This window comes from Curcuma longa, chromosome 10 (assembly GCF_044706935.1).
Source record: "Curcuma longa cultivar G26 ecotype Majalengka, Jawa Barat chromosome 10, ITB_CL_G26_1.1, whole genome shotgun sequence".
NCBI classification, from domain to species: Eukaryota; Viridiplantae; Streptophyta; class Magnoliopsida; order Zingiberales; family Zingiberaceae; genus Curcuma; species Curcuma longa.
Window position 1 is genome coordinate 4,452,317 of NC_133870.1, and position 23,658 is coordinate 4,475,974.

Sequence of the window (23,658 nt, forward strand, 5' to 3'; positions counted from 1 at the left end):
GGTTGGAGATGACCTTACACTACAATTCTTACGTTGGATCGATTGGCGTGCCGGGTTGAATCTGACAGTTAATTTTTTTTTTGTTTTAGTAAAAAAGTAGAATATGTCAATCCAATTCAATAGTCCCATATGATTAGTTTCACGATCAACTTTTTTTACTTACATAATATAATAGTCAATTAATATTGGTTTGATTTATCAAAATTTAGAATTTTAAAATCGAAATCAAATAAATAGAAATAATCAATATAAGTTTGTATATTAATTATCCTGCTTTTCTGTAAAAAGGTAGCATCCGCCATCTTAGCGGACACGGTCGACCTCACGACCATCTTTAAGGAGGTAAATCGAGAAACTGTAATTGATCACGACGCAGGAGGGTATTGCCTGCTTCGCCAGGATTAATTATCCTACTTACATAATATAATAGTGATTTGATTTATCAAAATTTAGAATTTTAAAATCGAAATCAAATAAATAGAAATAATCAATATAAATTTGTATATTAATTATCCTACTTACATATAATAGTCTATTAATATTGATTTGATTTATCAAAATTTAGAATTTTAAAATCGAAATCAAATAAATTGAAATAATCAATATAAGTTTGTATATTAATTATCCATCATTCTATTTACCTCTTCACAAATGATCATGAATCGTGTGGGGCCTTGACAGATTCCACCTTTTTGAAATTCATCATTCTAATCGTTATACACGATGTTATGATCATTTACAGTTGGTTACGATGGAGTAATTATTCACACATATTTTGGATTTGATTAAGTTTGCAAATGAATTATCCACACATATTTTGGAATTGATTAAGTTTGCAAATGAATTATCCACACACCAGGAAATAATGTCTTTGGTGGCCGTCAGTTCCCTCCTTTCTCCTCTTCTTCCTCGTCCGGGCTCTGCCGTCGCGGTCGCAGGCTGCAAGAGCAGATCCATTCGGGTCCGCGCCTCGATGAGCTCTCCGCCGCCTCCCGTGGCGGAGTTTCCCTACCTACCCCCGGCGCAGCGGGATCTGATGGTGGAAGTCCTCTCCATGGTGGAGACCGAGCTCGGGCCGCAGCTCCTCCCCTCCACCGTGCCCTCCGACGTCCTGTCCTTCCAAAATCCGTCCGGGTCGGCCCATGGCGCCCTCGATATCCGATACGGTGGCCCCGATTCCACGGTACCAATTCACTTCTGTCTTCATTCTTTCCGTTCCTTCATATTGATCCATGAGTTTCTATGTGCTTCAAAATGAAGATCGGTAGCAGTAGCACGTCTGTTTGATCTATCTTGATCTCTCTCTTTTCTTATGCTTAATAATGCCAGATTCTATCAAGAAAAAAGATGCTTATATAGCAAAAAAGTAGATTTCTAGTGGATTCCAATTGCAGCTCAAGTTTAAATAGTTTTCGAATGAGTCTGTTATGATCAACTTAGCTTATGTTCTTTTTACTTTGTTCAGAAACAATTCTTTGAAAGAAACTCTAATCTTTAAGCTTCGGTTGTTGTGTTTTGATAAAGATGGATTAGAATTCTATTGGCAGCATGTTTTACTAATGTAGTTTGAGATTTGATTGGGTATGTTAATTTACTAACAAGCACTGGGTATAGGGTGGTATAATCTGATCACTATGAACGGCATTTCAAAAGGTCAAAATTTGAAGAATTAGTCTTCTCATTTGAAGCTCTAATCATGCCACAGAAAAGGAATTCAAAGCTGAATTATTATAATCTCAGAATTTATTTGATTAAAAACAAGCCAGTATAGAGACTGAGATTTGTGGTACTGATGATAATCCACACAGATAAACAAGTCTCAGTGGCATGAAGCCTCAAAAAAGTGGCTCATTCACATTTTATCTGAATTTTGTTCAGGTAGACTTCATACTGGAATCATGGCTGCATTGCCAGATCCCTACTGGTGCTCTCACTATAGCCACTTTGTCTGTCTGGCTTAATTCTTCCACAGATGCTCCTCACCTTCTTCTGGAGTTCATACAAGGAACCCCAACCTCCCTCGTTCTCCTCCTGGACTTGATACCACGCAAGGATGTCGCCCTCCACCCTGATTACCTTGACGAATTCTACCATCAAACCGATCTGGATAAACAGAGGCAAGTGCTTGCCAAACTTCCACAGGTGCAACCTTACATGTCACCCTCTCTTTATGTCCGCAGTATGCTATCGCCAACAGCAATTATAGTTAACATCAATTGCGGTGACGGGAATGAACAGACTGTGATGGAAGAGATAATCCGTGGCAAAGTCAATATGATTTGCAAGGATATTGTTCAAATATGGTTGCGCTTATGTGTTAAAACTAGGCAATCGAGTGAAGTGGATCAAGACATTTTGGTTAAAAGAGATAGTTTGATGAAGAGCAAGGCCATTGAAATTGATCTTGAGGCAAACCTACCTAGAATGTTCACTCCTGAGGTCGCAAGCCGTGTAGTGAGGGAAATTAAGAAGGCATATAAGGTATAAGACAGTGGAAAAAATTTGTTGAAGAATTCCCAAGATGTAATGATGATAAGTTTAGAATTGCAGGTGCAGCAAAATTGTAATACAAACTAGTCCAGAGGAACCAAATTTGCATGTCTTACTTGATCCTCTTGATATTTTGTACACGACAACAGTAGGAATTAGGAACATAGATTTGGCTATAAATATATAAATTTTGTTAGTTTGTTTGTCTATCATAAAAGATTTGGCTTTATGTATTGTATGATTTGTGATGATAGAGATGCAACACTTCTAGACAAAGATATTGTCTGCTTTAGATAGTATCGACCTCAACATTTTGCTTTCAATAATAAAATAGATTTTCCTGGGTAAATGAATGAATTCATATATCTGTTCAGCACAGAAGACTGAAGGTGATAAAACTTTAGAAGAAAATGTGTGCTAAGAATGATTGATGCAAAACTAAGAAGAAATTGATGATTGTGTAGTGACAGATTGATACTTTGACTATAAATGCATGAGTAACCAAGATCTATTTGTTGTGTTTGTGCATTTGTCTATCTCTGGCTTGGGCTCGGGGGGTGTCATGTGGCAAGGTTCCGTGTCCGGTGACCTAGTACTCGGTTCCGGCTCAATTTGGTGATCTACCTCACATCTTGGTGGAAACTTTTTTAGAAGTTCTTGTGACATTACATCCTCGAATGCTTCAAGCAGTGCTGTATAATCATCGAGTTGGCAAGGTAGTTTGGTTCCAACTTGAACCCCCACTTGAATTGTAGGCTGATAGTACCTTATTTCTTGCAAGTATATTGGGAGAGTTGGTTGATGGTAGAGGAAATGCTGATGCTTGGTCGAAGAACTTCAATCCTAGCATTGCTTGATTTCCACTCTATTCTCCAAGATGAGCTAGAATCGATTAGGTAATGCGAGACCTAGTTGACGAGTTCGCGACTTTGAGCGAACTTTCACCAATAGTAATTTTGAGGTCCAACTGCTTAGCCTCACCTTCAACAATGAAATTATGAGTTGTTTTTATATTCAATATGGCTCGAACCTCTTTTACAAGAATAAGACCATTCTTGGTTAAGTAAGGAATAAGGGAAATTGAAGACGAGAAATCGAAAGCGTTATTAGGGCATTATCTCAGATTTTGATTGGATTTTTTGCAAGGTGCAAGTCCATATGTATTGGTTTGTAGATCTTAAGTCACAGTAGCATTCAAGTTGTCGGTGACTTTATTCCTGAGATGAGATTGATTTTGTGGTCTATGGTGCTTTGTATGGTCCGTAAATGAGCATGCAAGTATTGTGATGTATGGACATGTGGACTATAGTGTCTTGATGTTGGTGGTGTCATGAGCTTGATGTAATTTCTTGTGTGATGTGTCATATGTGTGTGTTCAACGGCTAGTACTGTTTGGACTATGATGCTGATCTTTTGATTGTACATTTGAGGAGTTTAACCTCTCTTATTTTATCTATATATATGAATCATTTTAAAAAAAAAACCTTTTATTATCATTTTAATCTTAGTTACTATAATTCTTAACTAATTCAATATAATTGTAGATGGAAATCAAGTGCATTTTTGTTATTCTGAAGATATATCATTTTTTTAAAATTCTACGATTTAAAAATAAGTGAGAAAAATAGTTTCTCTTTTTGGTAAAAATATAAATTATTTCCATTAAATCAATGTTCGGATAGGTAATTTCATGGCTGTTGACAATGCAGCATTGTCCAAGTCAACTAACAGCTATTTTTGAACCTCCGTGAGAACAAATGCTTTCCACTCCTTTGTTTTTTAGGGTTCTTCCTTCATCTCTCAGCAATTTCAAATCCTCGCCATGGCTTTAGTTTTCTTTAGGGCATCCCAATGTCCCTCTCTCCATCCTCCTCCTGTTGATATTTTCCTTAATGTTGAGAAATCTCAACGCATGTATCGTCTATCCAATTCTTAAGAAACAACAAGAAGTAAATTCGGAAGCGTACCGGAATCCATCGTTAGCAGCCGAGGATGATCTTCCAAAAGGTGCAGAGTTCCTTAGGTTTCCGTAGTTTCTCTGACGATGGGGATTCAGAAAAATAATTCTGTCGCTCTGCCTTTTGGGGACCATAATCCCTTATAAGGATTGACATAATTCTAATTTGGCCCCTCATCAAATTAGAATTATAAAATGGTATCCACAATTATTATTCACAATGATTATGCCCTTAAGTCAAATCCTGAATAAAATTTAGATCACAAATTTTGACTTAATAATTTTGATGACCATATATATTCATTAATTATACAAATGTCCCTTTAGATACTAACTCCTCCTCCTCCTCCTCTTGTGGTGCCTCCTCATTCCGCCCTCTCTCCATGCTGCTCCACATCCCAGAGGCAATCAATTTGGTTCTATCTTTGAAATGCTCGATCTGGTTTTTGTTTGTTTGCTTGCGTTTTTCTAAAGCTTGATCGCCAGGCTATTACATCAACTGCGGCGCATCCCGAGAGGAGACCATCGGAAGCATCCAATGGATCCCCGACCAAGGCTTCACCAACGCCGGCGAGGCCTCCGCCATCGCCATCCCGGCCTGGTCCCCTTCCTCTCCACCGTCCGATACTTCCCTGACGCCTCCTCCCGCAAGTACTGCTACGAGATGCCCGTTGCTAAAGGAGCCAAGTACTTGATCCGCACCACCTACTACCAGACATACGACGGCACTTGGTGAGCTTTTGCCTGGCCAGGAATGAGCAGCCGAGGGTGTTCGACCAGATCATCGACGGCACTAAGGTGGTGAACTTGGAGGATTCGATGTACAACGGGACGGAGAACTACGCGCTGAGCACGGTGGCGCGGCACCGATTTGGGAAGGACGGCGATATCATCAGGTGCACTAATTGTTTGCCTAAAAAGAACATGTTGGTAATCTTCGAGAACTCGATCGATAAAACTAAGGTGGAAATCGACTCTGTGGCTAGCTATCCAGAGGATTCATACAACCGATACTGGCAGGCCTTCACGGATTCCAACCCTAGCGTCGAATGCCACTCCATCATTCCTTCGTCGGAGTTCTGGAATCTCCCTCCGGAAGCCGTGCTGCAGCAATCTCTCACAACCAGCCGGGGGAAGCAACTGGTGGTGCAGTGGCCACCGGTAGTATTGCCTAGCTCCGCCAGATTGGACAGGTGATCCGTGCTTACCCAAGGATCACTCATGGACTGGAGTGCTCTGTTCTCAAGATGGTTCCAATAGAGTAGTTGCATTGGTGAGTTTTTGTGAATTGATCATCTCTAATCTGTCCTTGTTAATCATCGACTTGAGAGTTTTTGCGGGAACCTCACAAACTTTGGCCTCTCAGGAACACTGCCAAATAGCATCGACAATTTGACTGCCCTCGCAAACATGTAAGAAGCAGGCAACATATTAGTACAGAACAGATCATTTCAAAAATGTGTGCTTGTTGCAGTTGGCTTTCTGGGAACAAATTGTACAGTCCAGTCCCAAAATTGAGTTCTCTGAAGAACTTGGTTTCTTTGTAAGCTTGAGCATCTATTCTTTCCTCTTTTGTTGTCTTTGCGATACAATTTACTGGAACTGTTTGATCAGGCATCTGCAAGACAATGAGTTCAGTGGCCCAATTCCATCTTCATTACGAGAGCTTCCAAACACAGTCTATCACAAGAGATGTAACAAGTTCTTGATTGTTTTGTGCCTTGTCTTGCAAAATAACAGATATCTCCAGAACAACCAACTTACAGGACCTGTTCCTGACAATCTGAAGAAGAAAACTGGGTCGACATCAAGTAAGCTTGGATCGTGAAATGCTACTGCCTCTGCTTTCCAATACTTAATGTTAAATAAACTTAGAGAAATGCTATGCTACGCGACAGGATTCGTGACTCGTGGGACATCCGCGACCCACCGTCGCTGTCGCCGTCCTCGCCACGCCGTCTGGCCACCGCTGACCTCTCCCTCGGGCGCGATCGACACACAGATTGCCAGCGCTCCGTCCGGCGTCGAATTCCTATCGGATAGTTTCCACTCAATTTGTCATTTCTGCCGGAAACAGTGAAATCGTGCGCGCGGCCATTGCCGGCCATGATTGGCACGGATTCCGACTGAATCGCAGTCGTCGGACAGCAGAGGACGGGTTGTCGTCGCACGGTAGTCCTTCCTCGGTCGGTCTCCGGTTGCGAAAATTACAGTCGTGGCCGACAATGGCGCGCGCCACTGTTGATCGCGATCGGTCCTGTTTCCTGTCAAACGGATTCTGACCATTATTCGGCCAAATCCACCGCCAGACTTGTCGACAGGCGGTGCGTCGATCGCGGCTAATCAGCGGTCAATTAGTCGGACGGGACGGCAGAGGCGACGGCAGTGACGATGGATCAAGTTGTCGCGCACGGATTGCGCATGTAGATGTCGCGCAGGATAGCAATCTCAATAAACATATACCAGGCTTATCATTGTCCTTGCTGATGGAAGGTCCCTGCTGGCTGCTGGGCCCCAACATCATCCATTCCGACATTGCTCTTTCTCTGCGTGCCGAACAAGCAACCAGATCACTTCAATTAGAAATCTTGTCGATCTACTGATCAATTTTTGGGGACCAAATCATTGGAGAAAGTTGCAGAGACATGGAAAGCCATCTCAGTTCATGGTCTACTTTTCTCTACCCATCTTCCGTGCCTTTGCCAAGTATAATATACAGCAGCATCTTCTTCTTCTTCTCAGCGACAAAACATCAAACAACTGTCGCTCGAGCTTATCGCTTCGATGGTGGCGGTGTTCAACAAAGAGGTGTTGAGTTGGTATCTGCTCGCTGTGAAACTCAATGAGACCGTGCAGGCGAACCTCCCCCGGTCGCAGCCCAGCACTCCCGGCTCACCCTTCAGGCCTCCGCCGCCGCCGCCGATCCATCTCACCCGGGGCGTACCCATACCGGAGGAGCAGCAGCGGGAGGAGGAGGAGGAGGAGGGCAGGAGGCGGGCAAGGATGAAGAGGAAGTGCGAGCCGTGGTCGCCGCTGCCCCTCGGGCGCAGGAGTCCGAGTGGGCGATTTCCGTCCGTGACAGGCTGGAGGAGGCGCGGCACGAGGAGGCGACCTTGCCCTGGTCCCGCTTCTCCATCTACCGCGTCCCTAAATCGCTCCGCGAGGGCGACGAGAAGTCGTACGTGCCCCAAGTGGTGTCGATCGGCCCCTACCACCACGGCAAGCGCCGCCTTCGCGACATGGAGCACCATAAGTGGCGCGCCGTCTACCGCGTCCTCCGCCGCACCGGTCACGACGTGCGGCTGTACCTCGATGCGGCGCGGGCGCTGGAGGACCGGTGCCGCGCCTGCTACGAGGGCCGCATCGGCCTGTCCAGCGACGAGTTCGTGGAGATGCTGGTGCTCGACGGCACCTTCGTGCTGGAGCTCTTTCGAGGAGCGGCGGGAGGCGCCGGCGAGGGCTTCCGGGAACTCGGCTACGATCGCAACGATCCCGTGTTCGCGATGCGCTGCACGATGCACGGCATCCAGCGCGACATGATCATGCTCGAGAACCAACTGCCCCTTTTCCTCCTCGATCGCCTCCTCGGCCTCCAGATAGGCCGCCCCGACCAGCACGGCTTCGTCGCCCGCCTAGCCGTCCGCTTCTTCGACCCCCTCATGCCCACCGACGAGCCGCTCCGCAAGGCCGACCGCGCGAGGATCGAGTCCTCCACCCGCGCCGCCGCCGCCGAGTCCTTCGACCCGCTCACCGAGACAGGGCTCCACTGCCTCGACGTCTTCCGGCGGAGCTTGCTCAGGACGGGACCGAAGCCGGAGCCGCGTGTCTGGATCAGGCGGTGGTCGCACACCCGGCGCGTGGCGGACCGGCGGCGGCTGCAGCTGATCCACTGCGTGACGGAACTCCGGGACGCGGGGATCAAGTTCCGGAAGCGGAAGACCGACCGGTTCTGGGACATCAAGTTCGCCGACGGCGTGCTCAAAATCCCGCGGTTGCTGATCCACGACGGCACCAAATCGCTGTTCCTGAACCTGATCGCCCTGGAACAGTGCCACTCCGACTGCACCAAGGACATCACCTCCTACGTCATCTTCATGGACAACCTGATCAACTCGGAGGAGGACGTGAGCTACCTGCACTACCGGGGGATCATCGAGCACTGGCTGGGCAACGACGGTGAGGTGGCGGACCTGTTCAACAAGCTGTGCCTGGAGGTGGTGTTCGACTTCGACGACAGCTACCTGTCGGAGCTGTCGGAGAGGGTGAACAGGTACTACAACCACCGGTGGAACACGTGGGGGGCGAGCCTGAAGCACAAGTACTTTGGGAACCCGTGGGCGGTCATCTCCTTGATCGCCGCCGTCTTCTTGCTGCTGCTCACCTGCGCCCAGACCTTCTACTCCGTTTACGCCTATTACCGCCCCCCTTGATCCCCCACTCGCCGGATTATGCATCGTTTACATTCATCCATCGATCCATCCATCGTTTGTTTGTTTTTTTAAAAGTTTATCAACTCGATGAGAGTGATGAGATTGGTTGCTTTGATCTTCAATTGAAAGAAACTCTGGTTTTGGTTTTGGATTTTTGATTTTGGAAGAGATTCGAGAAGGAAGAATAAGAGATCTACTACTTTTCAAGCGCAATTTTATAATCATTCAACTTTTTCGTCTCTCTCTCCTTTTGTCGTTTCTATTTATTTCCGTCGTCGTACACTGAGAGCTCAAACTGATGCCCTCTCCCTTTTCCAGGCCGAAGCTTTCCAAAAAGTCAAGCGCCATGCGTCTCCTGCAGCCGCCGCCGCATGGCGCCGCCTTCTTCTCGCCGCTTCTATTGCTATTGATGCCCTTCCTCTTGGCAGCTACACCATCCTTCTCCCCGACTCCGATGCCTCCGTCCATCGATCGCTCCCATTTGGTAATTGTTTTGCTTTTTCGACTCCGACGAGGAGATCCTTTCGCTTCCGTTTCTTGATCATTTTCTCTGTCGTTGATCGAGGAGATCCTTTCGTTTCCGCGAGGCATGTGGTTGCTTTTAGTTACTAGAACTTGAGACGAACTACTCCACTTTGGAATGTTTTTCCCGGGATTTCAGTAAATATTCGATCCTGTAGCGATGAACAAAGAATTTAGGGCAAGTTTACATCTTTTACTATCTATTGTTCTTAATCGACTACCTCGATCAGAAAAAAAAAGGGGGAATTCAGAGAGGATTTGTTCATTATTTCATCTGTTTTGAAGTCAACTAGGAGATAAATTTCCCTCTTCATTTGCTCACTTATCATACACAGGTAATTTCGTCTAGATATATATGGACACCCTTGTGTGGTAAAGCTCCTGGTTATTCTTACAAACTTATAGCGTTGTATCATAAGTTATGGAAGGTAGTAAAGGCATTGCCAATTTGCCATCTTATTTCCACTTAGAAAGCTTCATCTTCTTACCCGTTGACGAGTTATTTGGGGCCGTCCTCTCAGGATGATCGCGGAGTCCCTGCAGTGCCAGAGAGCAAAAGCATAGAACCTGCTGAGGATGTTAAGGAACTTAAGAAATCATTGAAATACTTTGATGCTGATTTTTTCAATGAAAGCAAGGTACTGATAATTGAAAAGAGAAGGATTGTTTACTAGTCTCGCGTGAGTCTAAATCTTATGTGTCTATTTTCAGGTGCGAGAAATGGCAACTGGCGAGAAAGAGTTCAACCTACCAATGTTTATGGTGAACCGTGAACTTATTGCTTCCCGCGATGGAGGGTTGAATGATCCATCTGTGTTAGTTTTCAATTCATCCTGGGGTAGAAATGATGAAGCTCCCCATAAGTATACACAATTTAGATATCCTCCTTCCATTCGTGGCATACAACGGCCAAACAAAGAGGAAGATATTGCCTTTATGACGGTGTGAAAATGTTCTTTCCATGTCTTATTTATGGCAAAGACTGCATTTAGCTTGGTCCAAGTATTTCTGTTTTGATGAATGCTAGATACTTGAGCTTGGAGAGCTTATTAGGACGAAGCAAATTACTTCGAAAGAGCTTACTGATATATTCTTTCGAAGATTAAAAAGGTACTTACTGGTGTTTTCACAAATTTTTACAATTTATCTATGTACATTTGGTTTTTCAGGTTTACTCACAAGTTTAGAATGGGCAATCTTCAGGTATGATCCTGTTCTTGAAGCTGTGATTACATTAACCGAAGAGTTAGCATACCATCAGGCAGAGGAGGCAGATAAGTTGCTGGCTCAAGGAGTGTATTTGGGTAAAGCATATATTTGTTACCCAATTAGCCACTCGTTATAAAATCTTTGGTTTTAGATATTTGACTTTTTTAAAGATTCTTTTTGAATAACAAGGATGTCCTGCTGGAATAGCTACTGGCAACTTGCATAACTGTAGTCTATTAAATCATGGTTTGAAATCTCGTATCGTTTTTGTAAATCATCAAAACTTGATATTACTCGGCACCAAGATTCAAAATTTCAAGCTGTGCCATAGTTTCAGTCTTTGATTGGAAACATACTCTTCTAGTATCGTATCGACACTTTGATGTATGGTATTGGTGATAAATTGAAGGTTGAAGGAAGAAGGAGATATTGTCTGTACTGAGCGGTATTGAGTTTGGTAATTTAGTGGAATGGTACATTTTGACCGTTTTGCCCAGCATAGACAATGCCACCTTCCTACATTACATCTCTTTTCTTTTTCAACTTCAATCTATTACTGGCACCATGCATTGAAACATCGGCATGATACTAAAACAGTATTGTTTCAGTCAATGATGGAAACTTCAAAATGACTAGAGATTTTGAATCTTGATCTAAATACTAAGCAACAATGGATTGGAGAATCCTTTTTGGCTGAAGTTTGGCATGAATAACAGGTCCCCTCCATGGCATCCCTTATGGATTGAAAGACATTATTGCTGTTCCTCACTACAAAACTACATGGGGATCCAGGACATTCAAAGACCAGGTTCTTAACATTGAAAGTTGGGTCTACAAAAGGTCCAATCTTGATCTTCTGCATTAGTATTGTGAGTATAGTCAGCCAATTATAGTTCATGACCATCGTGGTTTTGATTTCATTGTAGGCTAAAGGCTGCGGGAGGTGTTCTCGTTGCGAAGCTTGTTTCAGGATCACTTGCCTATGATGACATTTGGTTTGGGGGAAGGACCCGGAACCCTTGGAATATCGAAGAATTCTCTACGGGGTCATCAGCAGGACCTGCAGCTAGTACCTCCGCAGGTTCTGTTGAGTCAAGGAAGTAGCAGGCAGATGAATTTTCAAGTACTGATTGGTTGCATTTTTGACAGGTCTTGTCCCTTTTGCAATTGGCTCCGAAACAGCTGGTTCCATTACGTACCCTTCTGCTCGTTGTGGAATTACAGCCTTACGGCCGACATTTGGAACCGTCGGTCGAAGTGGCGTCATGAGCATATCTGAGAGTTTGGTACCTCATCTCTAACCTCAGTGGTCAATTGTTATTCTTTTGACTACAGAGACACAAAATATGTGGCTGAATGCAATTTGATTCCCAGGATAAGTTGGGTCCTTTCTGCAGAAGTGCTGCTGACTGTGCCTTAGTGATTGATGCCATTAGGGGAATCGATCCAGATGACCCATCTTCTCGCCATGTTGGTATCGGTGACCCATTTGAAGTCGACATCAGAAAACTCACCGTTGGATTTCTCAAAGATGCAGAGATGGAGGTGAGTATATCTACTTTTTGATGACGTAACTCGGGCTGCAGTATGAAACCTGTCTTCTGAGTTTAACAAGGATCAGATCAACTTGTTTCATGTATGCTTCTTGTTTTCTAATTATATTTTTTAAAACCCCTTTTTTGATTCCTCAAGGTTGTACATATTCTTCAGTCCAAGGGCGTAAAGTGTGTTCCTTTTGAGTTGAAATACACAGTTGAATCAGTTCAAGCAATTTTGAACTTCACAATGGATGTTGATATGCTGTCCCACTTTGATAAGTGGCAGCGATTGGGACATGATGATGATTACGAAGCTCAAGATCAGTGGCCTGTGGAACTTCGGCGTGCACGGTTGGTACCAGCAGTAGATTATATACAGGTACTTTATGATATTTGATGATAGACATGAATATTCTTTCAATCTATCAATAGCTGATGTTTCTGGCGCTCCAATTAGCAATCATATAACACATTTGTGTGAACCGACAGCCAATTCAATAATTTGATAGCTTGTAGAATATCGGGCTATGATTACGGCTCATATACAGAAATTGACAGACATTCTAGAATCATTTTATTGTAAATAGAATTAGCCTTTCAGTTCCTGATTTGTATTTGCTACACTTGAGTACAAACAAATGACTTTTCTGTATTCTAATTTTGTTGAATCCATCACATGGAATTACGATTGCATCTTTGTATTCTTTACGATGTTATCGAAACTTTGTACCACTTTTATTTCACAATGCTATAACATATCATGCATATATGGCTTCTCTATAATTCAAAGAGTGCTTTCAGGCACAAAGAGCACGGGGCAAGCTGATTCGAGAGGTCCGTGAGAGCTTCACTGTCGATGCTTTTATTGGTAATGCAACTGATTGGGAACGTGTTTGCTTGGGAAACCTTGTCGGCATTCCTGTTGTTGTCGTCCCGACTGGTTTCAAGAACATCGAAAACCCTCCTCCAAGTGGTACTAGGAGAAGAACCACAATAACAACCGGAATATATGCTCCACCAGATCGCGATCACATTGTAAGTTGCTTGAATGCTTAATTTGCTTAGTGATTTTTAGGCCATGATAATTGATTTTTGATGTCGATATTTATGCGAAGTCTAATGACAACATAGGTACCTTCCAATGTATTTTAGGAAACAGAAGGTTAAAACCATTCTAGCGATTGAAAGATCTTGTTGCTCTTATTAGACTAAAATTAGGAATATAAAAACACATTCATACAAAACATAACATGCTTTTAGGAAACAAAATGACAAAAGGTAAGTGAATGAGTAGTAACATAGTTTTGCAGTATAGTGTAATGAATTTTAAAGATAAAAATAAATTAGATGTCCTTGTTGTTAAGGATGATAATGATAATGTTAACCAAAATAGAACTATTTCCTGTAGAACTGATCTGATCCAATCAAAAGAGAACTTTGAAAAACCTATAGCAAACAACTGTTCCTACTGATGACTTTTTTACAAAAAAAGGGGAAAAGTGAAATGAAGTTTGATACATAATTTTAGATTTTGCTAGACATCATGTGATCTCCTGATTGTTATTGCACTTTCAGAAAAACAAAAAACAACAACAACATTTGATACTTCTCAATAGAAAAATTCTTGAAGAGCCCAAAGTTAAAGTGTAATATAAAGTGAGGGAAAGTACAAACTTTAGATATTGACAAAATTCTAGAAATAAGAACTTGTATAGGATTGTTAGTGTGGAGTTCTGTATGTGAAAGAGTTGTTAATTCAATTCTTTCAACTGCTATTTTATTTTTAGGAAGCTGTAAATCTGATGAACAGTATGAATGTGGATAAATTTGGTTGATTTTCAGGCTCTAGCATTAGCCATGGCATATCAATCTGCCACCAATCATCACAGGCAACGCCCTCCTATCGATGATCCTTAATTAAACTGGTATTGTTCATGTTCTGGAAATATCTTGTTCCTTTTCGATCCCTTGGCTTTGACATTTAAGTTCCAGATGATCTGAAACTTGAAATGCAATGAGTTAAAAGCTTATTCATTTACTGCAAAATACATTGTGCTGATTTTGATGCAAAAACTTAATCGTTCAATAACATTTGTGAGTTCATCATCACCTACGAACAACTTCAACTCATTACATTGTGAGCTTATTTGAGTACTTGTTTATTCTTTTAATGGATGCACTTAAGCCAAAGTGTAATCCGTCCATCATAGTGGCTCTACACGGTCATTAGGAAGTTGTAATTGACTACTACAGTGAATGGTATTGTTTCGTTTTCGTCGAGATTCGATCTTTTAATGGATGCACTTAAAAAATTCTAACGAGAAACTAATATCTTAATGTCACTGAAGGTTTGCTAAGCCCGTCTAGATATCGCAATTCATCGATGACACATTACCATCTTCTAAGGCTTCCAAAGTTGTTGTTTGTAACCTCAAAACTACACTTGCAGCTTTGTCTCACTTCACTAGCCTCAAGCATAAATTGTCGAAGTTATCCATTACTTATCTTCGAAGGGATCGTAAAGGGAAGAAGTAAACTTTACGATTGGTGATGACACTCGAATGGTATTTTCTCTGCGGCCTCCATCTACTCCTTCCATTTTGGTACCAAAAATAGGTTTCAAAAGTTGGCTGGGATCTCTGCTAAAATAGACATAATGGATTATATACAATGGTTTATAATGTATTCAATGTTGGGATAACAATCAAAGTCACACATTGAAAATATATGAAAAAGATTCTGGGATTATAAGATGTAAAATATCTCATTGGTATGAGGCCTTTTGGATAAAGTCCAAAAAATAAAATCATGAGGACGTGGGCCCAAAGTGGACAATATCGTACCGTTGTGGAGATATATATGGATTCCATCTGGATCTAACAGTGGTATCAGAGCGGGTCCATGTGGTAGGAGTTCCTAATAAGGGGTCCGTTGGGACCGTTAAGGGACGGATTCGTTGGGATCCGTATCAATAAGGAGTCCGTTGGGACTGTTAAGCGGGCGGATTCGTTGGGATCCGTACCAATAAGGAGTCCGTTGGGACTGTTAAGGGGGCGGATCCGTTGGGATTCGTACCAATAAGGGGTCCGTAGGGACTATTAAGGGGGCGGATCCGTTGGGATTCGTACTAATAAGGGGTCTGTTGAGACCGTTAAGGGGGCTTCCAGTGGTCCTTTGTTTGAGGTGTAGATTGTTGGGATAACAATCAAAGTCCCACATTGGAAATATATGGAAAAGATCCTGGGATTATAAGATGGAAAATATCTCATTGGTATGATGCTTTTTGGGTAAAACCCAAAAAATAAAATCATGAGGGGCGTAGGCCCAAAGTGGACAATATCGTACCGTTGTGGAGATATATATGAATTCCATCTAGATTTAACATTCAATTCTCCATTTCAATTGTTGTATGAGATTCTTTTTTATGATATTTACAATTTTAAAATATATATTGACTCGTGTATAATTTTAATTGTTATTATGATTTATTTGATGACTTTTTTCCCCACGAAAGCGTAGGATTGCCTGATTCAGGAGAAAAAGTATCTATAATGGAATTATTGGTTTCTCGTTCAATTTCTTCAGGATATTTTCCATTAAGTAATTTATATGAGTCATTAATTTTCCTTTCTGTGTAGTTTATCCATTATTCATACCATTTACAAGATGGGGAATGTTGAAAAAATTATTAAAAAGATGACCCATTCTATTTTTAATCTTAAAAATATTTTTATTTTAATAATATTAGTAGTTTTGATTAAAATTATTATAACAACAACAATGTGGGGTTAAAATGTAATTTTAATTAAAAAAATGTTAATCAAGTTGAAATAATTTTATTAAGTTGTAATACTTTTAATTAAATTATTAACATTTTGATCAATTGTAGTAATTTTAATTTTTTTAATGAAAACTAGAATTAGTCATCTTTTTGATATTTTTATTTTTACAATAATAAAAAAACGTGTTACTTTAGTTTATAAAAAAAAAATTTGCAAACGCTATTATTAAAGTAATAAACAAATTTAGAGGACTAAATTGTAATATTGCCAACAACGGTATGGTAGCATAATTTTTTTTTCTGAGCTAGTGCGCACGGTAAAGGCGCTTAAAATGCACATAAGAGATCATGGTTTGATCTTCTGTTGGGGCATAAATTGATATTGAATTTGGTAAAAAAATTATGTCGGATGATCTCAGTCAAAATACTCACATGTGAAAAAAAAATTAGGAGTTTCGGATATATATAAGAGCAACTGCAATGGACGTGACGTTATAACGCCTACGTCACTTTGGTGGTCGACCACTGGTCGACCACATGGTAGTGGTCGACCAGTGGTCGACCACATGGTCGACCACCTGATCGACCACATGGTTGACCACCTGATTGACCACCACCACATGTGGTCGATCAACTGATCGACCCTCGTGTAAAAATTCAACCGCACACGTAACGTGGAACCCATCCACTGTCCCGATTAACACGTTCAATGTTTTGAACGTATTAAATATCTCTCTCCTCTCTCACTCTTCCACGTCCTTTCCTCTTTCTTCTACATCACCCTATTAACGCGCGATTAACGCGCGTTGCGGATGCTCTAATGGACTAATCAAGGGAGGGTTGTCTACTTCCCGAACTTATTTCTGGATATTTGAATTATAGTCTGCAAGATATGATTGAATTGGTTACGGTAGAATAGATTTGTTATAATGGATAAAAATCAAAGATGAAGTCAAGTTAATATTTTTTTCTGTAATAATTAATTATAATTTTCTAATTTATTTTATAGAGTGATGAGATAGAAAGAGTACGGATTTTATTATAGTGAATACTTGAATTATAAAGATAATAATAATAAATCTTTATTTTTTTAAGTAGATAAGTAATCATTGATGACCCCACATTTATAACAATTTAATTTTACTAGTACGCGGTAAATAAGCACTGCGGGGAACGTGGTCAGTCAACGGACGGCAACGGAAACGTCTGACCCATCCTATTCGTTACTTAAAACATAAAAAAAATGTTTTTTTAATTAAAAAAATTTACGGTACTTTTATAATTTTATTACATTCATTAATCATTTTTTAATTAATATCGGAATAAACTATTTATTTTTAAAATTTATTTTAAGAATTGTGCGATCTTGTTTGACGGGACGTGGAAGTGGAAAAGGCGAATTCATAGGGAAGAACGATCTAAACAATTAGGAGTCAGAGAACACGGAAAAGGCGACGAAAAGAGAGGCAACGGGCTGCCTTGCTCCTCCGATCTACAATTCCCAATTCCACCGGCGGTCAAAGGAGGGTTGTTTCGGAAGGGTGGGATTTCCTGATTGATTTTAGGGGTCGGAGAGAGGAGGAGGAGGAGGAGGAGGCGGGAGCGGAAGATGAAGTCGCCGCTGAGAATATTTCGAGGGTTGAAGCTCAATAAGGAGGACGCCAAGGAGGCGAAGCACCAGCGTCGACCCTCCAGGAAGCCGGACGACTTCGTCCAGGCCACCCAGGTGCGTCTCCCGTTTGGTTTTTCGGCGAAATAAGCATTCGAAGAATCGGCTTTTTTTTTTTTTTTACTTCGATTCTGCGCAGAGCATCCATTTTATCATGCTTTCTCGTCCGATTTACTTTGGAAATCATTTGTATTGTGTTTCATGTTAATAAAATTGTTCTACTGCAATCTTAATCCAGCTTTCTTTTCACCTCTAACTATGCTTTTTCTTCCCCTTATTTTTTCATTGATCTAAGTTTTTACATATGTACAACATGCGTGAACACTGCTACTACAAAAACATCAAGTTTCTAGGCATCAACTCAACCACTTGGATTGCATTTGTGTATATTAGTGTTAATTCGTAGAATTCTCTCTACGAACATGTCCAGAGCATAAATGATCACGCAACCAAGTGAAATTTTGATAAATAGTTTGTGCTGTGCATAATGGATGGTTAGGCTGATGCTTTCAAATGTGTATCACCGTATGGTGCTCTCTCTATTGGCAGGATATGCAGGATATGAGGAACTGCTATGATAGCTTACTGTCTGCAGCAGCTACAACTGCCAATAATGCACACGGTGCTTTTTCATACACTGTACATATATATATGCTTGTTATCTGTGATATGTTATATATTAACTGCTCTTTAACAAAAAAAAAATTATCACATAAAAAATGCTCTTGTCAAATTGATTCTATCTTATAAAACAGAAAAATTCAGTGGTTGCTAAAGTTTTCTTATCAGAGTAACAATGACTGTGTTGACAATTTCATGAGACATTAGCAATTTAGCATGTTATGATGGTCTTACTAATAATTAGGTAAAGAGGTTCAGTTATTGAGTGTATGTACTATAGTGGTGCAGGGCTGGTTCAATATTTTTCTTTCTATTGTTGAAATAGATGGAGTTTTCTAGACTACCTTAGGATCCAAAAAATTGCTAAGACCGTAGGCCTTATAGCATATGTTTAAACATCTCTCTCTCCCCTCTCTGGTTGAGTATTGTAGCATTCATTAAAGTAGCATTATAGTATCAGTGAGATGAGTATAACTTATTGCAACATTTGGCTCATTCTATATCTCTATGCTGTTTCAGAATTCTCAGAAGCACTGGAGGAACTGGGCACATGTTTACTTGAGAAAGCTGCCCTGAATGATGATGAAGATAGCAGTGAGCACATCCAACATTCTTTTAAACTATCCCTGAATCACACTTCTTCAATAACAACTAATCTTAGAAATCAGACTTTACATAGGAACACAAATGGAAGTGCAATATCAATTTGAAATTTTACATGCTATATCTTCATCACAAGATTTAAACCTAGTTGGTTGTTCTGGAGTTTATTGTGTTTATTATGAAAACTTTAGTTTTGTTTTGCCAAAGTTTACCCATCTTACTTGGCTTATGATGGATTTGTTGGCCATCTATAACCAAGTGAAGCATAGCTTCACCATGTAGAATGTATGCTTTCAACCTTGACATTCTCTTATGTTTAACTTTATCTACATACCACAACATATTGTCTACAGGATGGACCTTAGATATTAAATAATACATAGGATTTAAAGCATCATTCAATATTTACGATTCTTCTACTTTATCCAACCTATCAAACAACTAGATTCATTTTTATCGTTATGTGCAGGTAGGGCTTTAATGATGATGGGAAAAGCACAGTTTGAGCTGCAGAAACTTTTTGGTTCATATGTAAGTATTCTATGTTGTGGTATGAATTCATCAAACTCACTCATGTTAGATGTTTTCATGTCAATATAAAATGTATATTTTCATTTGATTTTGCAGCGCACAAATATCTTACACACAATGGATAAGCCATCAAGGTCCCTTCTTAGAGAGATTGAGAATTTAGAGGTTTGCTTCTTTTATTTTTCTTTTAAATTGGAAGATCACTGTATGTATGAATGGTCGAGATAGATTTTCCTGAACCAAGTTTGTCAAGTCTCATATTTCTTCAACCAAGGCTAGACCGACTACCAATCATTTTACATTGCTCTTACTGTACTTAATCAATACAATCCTTGTAGGCCATCATTGATTCTAAGATTACTAAATATGTTGTGCATTTAATATAAGACAACATTGCCAATAACTAGAACAATGAATGCCATGTATTGTTTTACATATTCTACTTAAATAAGCTTAGGATTCTCATTTCAGATATTTGTGATTGCCTTGATGACATGCTTTTCAAATAAGTTTTGAAATGGTAAATGAAATAGTGGAACAGATCTAGAGTAAGCAAACTAATTAAAAAGAATTAAAGATGCTAAATTTAGCAAATGAATGATAAATTGACATTAGTGCAACTAAGCACTTCTTTCTTTGACATTTGATATTCCTCAAGATACTATTATCTTAGTTAACAGCTCCAGATTTTTTGTTTAATGAGATTATTTTATGTTGCAGGAAATGAAACACTTATGTGATGGTAGAAGGTATAAAACTACTGCAATTTTGTTTTCAATCCTATTAACAGTTGGTTCTTATTCTGGACTTGTCATCTTCAGAGAGTTGTACAAAAACATGTTAGAGGCACATAGAGGAAAAGGGAGGTCAAGGCATTCCAAAGAAAATTTCTCAGCAAAGGAATTGCAAGAAGCTCAAGCTAACTATGAGGATGAGGCAACTTGGTTTGTTTTTCGTTTGCAATCGTTGAAGAAAGGTCAATTTCAAAGTCTTTTGACACAGGCTACTCGCCACCATGCTGCTCAGGTAATTCATGCGACAAGAACATGTCATTGTTTCATGAGATGTTTGTTTTATTGTTGATGTCCCCTTTCTTGTTATCAGCTAAATTTCTTCAGGAAAGGACTTAAGACCCTTGAAATGGTTGAACCACAAGTTAAAACAGTTGCTAACCAACACCACATTGATTATAATGTCAATGATCTTGAAGATGATGGCTCGGACAATGATGACGATAATACTTATGGAAGTGATGATGAGGAGCTAAGCTTTGAATCTCAAAAGAATTTCCTAGAAGAGAATGTTGTTTCTACATTTAGAAACGCCATAGAGGTGTGTATTGCTTTTATATTTTTCTTTATCTCTTCTTTTATTATGACTTAGATTGTACTTGAATGCTCTGGCAAAGAATTGCTATTCTAAAACACTTGCATTTATGAAAATAGCATGTTCTATTGTTTTTAATCTCTAAGAATTATATTGGAACTATGTTGCCTGAAACAGCTTCCTCAGAAGTAAGAATTGATGTGGGTCATCTTTCACAATGCTAGATCGATGCAAAAAAATACATGGAATAACTTATAAAAGCTTGCTTATGATGTTGGCCATTGTTCCTTTTTCCCTAGTAAGGTTCCCTGTAGGTTTGCATTAAAAATTTGATTCTGGCATTAAGTGCTTTGACCAAAACTTCACATCCTTTATATGAATGTTTACTCCTATGGAGTACTTGAGAGATATTGGAGGCAAAGGAGAACACTATTGAAGTCAGCTTATAATAAAGTCAGGTTGGATAATTACAAATTTGATCCATAGAAAAGCTTAAGAAACATTATGGATAACTGTAAATGAAATTTGATGGTTTTTAATACATGACTACAGTAGTTAGCCATAATGACTAGATTCTAGACTAGTCAGGTATAACTATCGACCAATTTTTGCGAGTTGCATAGAGCAATATCTCTAATCTAACTAAGAGAGTTGAATTTTCTTTATTGATAATATTGTAAGCCATTTTATGTTCTCCTCCTACCTCTCTTTTATCACTAATCCTAGTTGAGTTAACTATTGTAAGGCATCTGCTTATTTTAGCATGTTATGCTTGTCATGATAGACACACACACATCATCTACTAACCTATAACCATGGATATACACTTCAACCTTCCTAACTCCACCAAGCAATTTAGTGCAGCTGACTTAACCACCTAAATGCACGTTATGCTTATCATGACATCAACTTGGATGCCTTTCTACTTCCATTTTGTCATATTTGCAAGCCAATTCATATACTACTTTACCTGTTTCCTAACTCTTTTCTCTTGTACTTTTTCTTTATATGCACACAAATCTGAAAACTTTCTTGTGAAATTTTAATACCACTATACTATGCTTGTCTAGTCAAAGTTCATAATGTTTTCATTCTTTAAAATTTCAATTTATGCAGGAGAATACTGACAAAAGCTCATTAGACATGCTCACTTTTAGCTTGAGGCCTCCATATGGCAGTCAATCAGCTCCAATTTTTGCTGATAAGAAGGTTGATTTAGCCGAGAATAAAGAAACACTGCCAGCAGCTGCAAGAAAGTTTCACTCTTATGTTCTACCTATGCCACTTAATGATAGGAATCAAAATACAACTCATACTACTGCTTCATCCCGTGAAAAGGATATCAAGTCACCACCGTTATGGCATTCATCTCCCTTGGAGGCAAAGATTCCTGCAAAAGATTTCAAGGAAAGTGAGCTGCCAAATCGAACAATGCCTTCCAAATACAAAATACTTGGAGGGGGAAAATTGTTCAGTGATCCCACTATGATGCCATCTTATTTTTCAGAGAAACCATCAGTGCCACAATCTAATAGGCAAGCAAGTGTTGGCACTACTAAGAACAACCGGCAAGCCTTCTCTGGTCCTTTGACGAGCAAACCATTCTCAAGCAGACCTATCATTTCCCCAACTGAATACAGACACACAATGAAATTCCCTCCTGCGGCATCTCTAGCATCTCAATGGATGCCAAAACCTCAATCATCTACACCTGAAAAAGTGGTTCCTAGAACCTCACTGCCTGTGCCATCCCCAATGATCAGTGAGCTCCATGAGCTTCCCAGGCCACCAACTGGCTCGGAGAAGATGACAGGGCCATCTGGTTTGATTGGTTATTCTGGTCCCTTGGTCTCTAGAAATCAAGCATTTGCAGTGAAAAACAATATGCCATCATCTCTTCCAGGCAATGTTCATCCACTGCCATCACCTCTTGGACAAATGAGTCGCAGTTTCTCAATACCTGCTAACAGTCAAAGAATACCACTAATTCGAGTTTCCAGGTTGTTGGAAACTCCTCAAAATACAGTCAGAATAGAAGAGATTACTTCGCCTCCTATTACACCTTCACCTGCAGTGACCACTCTTCCAGTTTCTACAACTTCGTAACCAATTGCTACGAATTGAAAGGTGCTAAACTTATTCTCTATCAATGTTACTTGTGTTAATTTTCAATATGTTGTGAATTTAGCCACCCTCATAGATACGATTACCTTGAAATGATTAGTCAAATGAAATAGTAATTCAAGTTGATGGAGCATTCTTCTTGCTGTTCAAACTGAGCGAAATCTGTTCTCTGTCACCTCTTCTTTATTTTTTGTCTGAAGCTGGTTCTATAGATTTCCATTGGTTCCTCAAGCAACAAGGTCGACAAAGAGTATGGAAGTGTTTCCTTATCTGTATTCTTTAGATGATGCGCTCTCCATGGCTTATTTTGCTCGGAGCCATTCTATAGGATCACTTCGAAGGAAACTATCGGTTCCGCCTCCACTGATCCCATCAGATGCGATGGCGATGGTCCTCGCCGTGGAATTAGGGTTTTGGGGGAACGGGGATGGTGGTCGAGGAGGGCGACGGAGGTGGCAAGCAGCCGCCAGAAGGCCCGCCCTGGGACCAACGCGGCGAGGCAGCAGTTGCGGTGGTCTATTGCCTGGCCGACTCCGCCGGGCTCTGCCTCGCCTGCGACGCCGATGTCCGCCCCGCCAATTCTCTCGCGCAGAGACAACTGCGCCTCCGCTCCCGCCGTTGCCCTCTGCGCCGCCTGCGACGCGGACACTCATGCTGCCGTCGAACCTTCCGCCCGCTCGCCGCCGCAGGCCAGGCCTGTTCAGAGCTTCTCCAGTTGCCCTCCCGCGGTCGAGCTAGCTGCGTCTTGTTGCTTCGTTCTCCCTTCTAAGGTCCGACATCCTTGCGCCCCAAGGCATCTTCGTTTTTGGATCTTTTCGTGCCGTGTCCTAGGAAACAACGTTCTCTAGTAGTAAAAT

At 40.8% G+C, this 23,658-nt stretch overlaps 3 protein-coding genes and 2 pseudogenes across 3 annotated transcripts; all 5 read left to right on the forward strand.

Moving 5' to 3' along the window:
* Positions 1–865: 865 nt before the first annotated feature.
* LOC141836317 (red chlorophyll catabolite reductase) lies at positions 866–2,686 on the forward strand. The gene is made up of 2 exons (XM_074723781.1): positions 866–1,183; positions 1,879–2,686. Exons 1-2 carry the CDS (start codon positions 866–868, stop codon positions 2,485–2,487), a joined length of 927 nt encoding a protein of 308 aa, XP_074579882.1. The 3' UTR covers positions 2,488–2,686.
* Positions 2,687–3,733: 1,047 nt separating this feature from the next.
* On the forward strand, positions 3,734–6,275 carry LOC141835513 (leucine-rich repeat receptor-like serine/threonine-protein kinase At2g14510; annotated as a pseudogene).
* An 887-nt stretch (positions 6,276–7,162) lies between these two features.
* Positions 7,163–9,031, forward strand: LOC141836000 (UPF0481 protein At3g47200-like; annotated as a pseudogene).
* Positions 9,032–9,188: 157 nt separating this feature from the next.
* On the forward strand, positions 9,189–14,246 carry LOC141836001 (uncharacterized). The gene is made up of 12 exons (XM_074723416.1): positions 9,189–9,361; positions 9,921–10,037; positions 10,111–10,341; positions 10,427–10,509; positions 10,603–10,703; positions 11,325–11,448; positions 11,535–11,689; positions 11,758–11,894; positions 11,983–12,153; positions 12,301–12,525; positions 12,948–13,181; positions 13,989–14,246. Exons 1-12 carry the CDS (start codon positions 9,224–9,226, stop codon positions 14,061–14,063), a joined length of 1,791 nt encoding a protein of 596 aa, XP_074579517.1. The 5' UTR covers positions 9,189–9,223; the 3' UTR covers positions 14,064–14,246.
* A 3,106-nt stretch (positions 14,247–17,352) lies between these two features.
* LOC141835654 (uncharacterized protein At2g33490-like) lies at positions 17,353–22,934 on the forward strand. The gene is made up of 9 exons (XM_074723026.1): positions 17,353–17,653; positions 18,146–18,218; positions 18,737–18,811; positions 19,290–19,351; positions 19,448–19,516; positions 20,072–20,100; positions 20,173–20,377; positions 20,456–20,683; positions 21,794–22,934. The coding sequence occupies exons 1-9, from the start codon at positions 17,537–17,539 to the stop codon at positions 22,781–22,783; spliced, it is 1,848 nt and encodes a 615-aa protein (XP_074579127.1). The 5' UTR covers positions 17,353–17,536; the 3' UTR covers positions 22,784–22,934.
* The last annotated feature ends 724 nt before the right edge of the window (positions 22,935–23,658 follow it).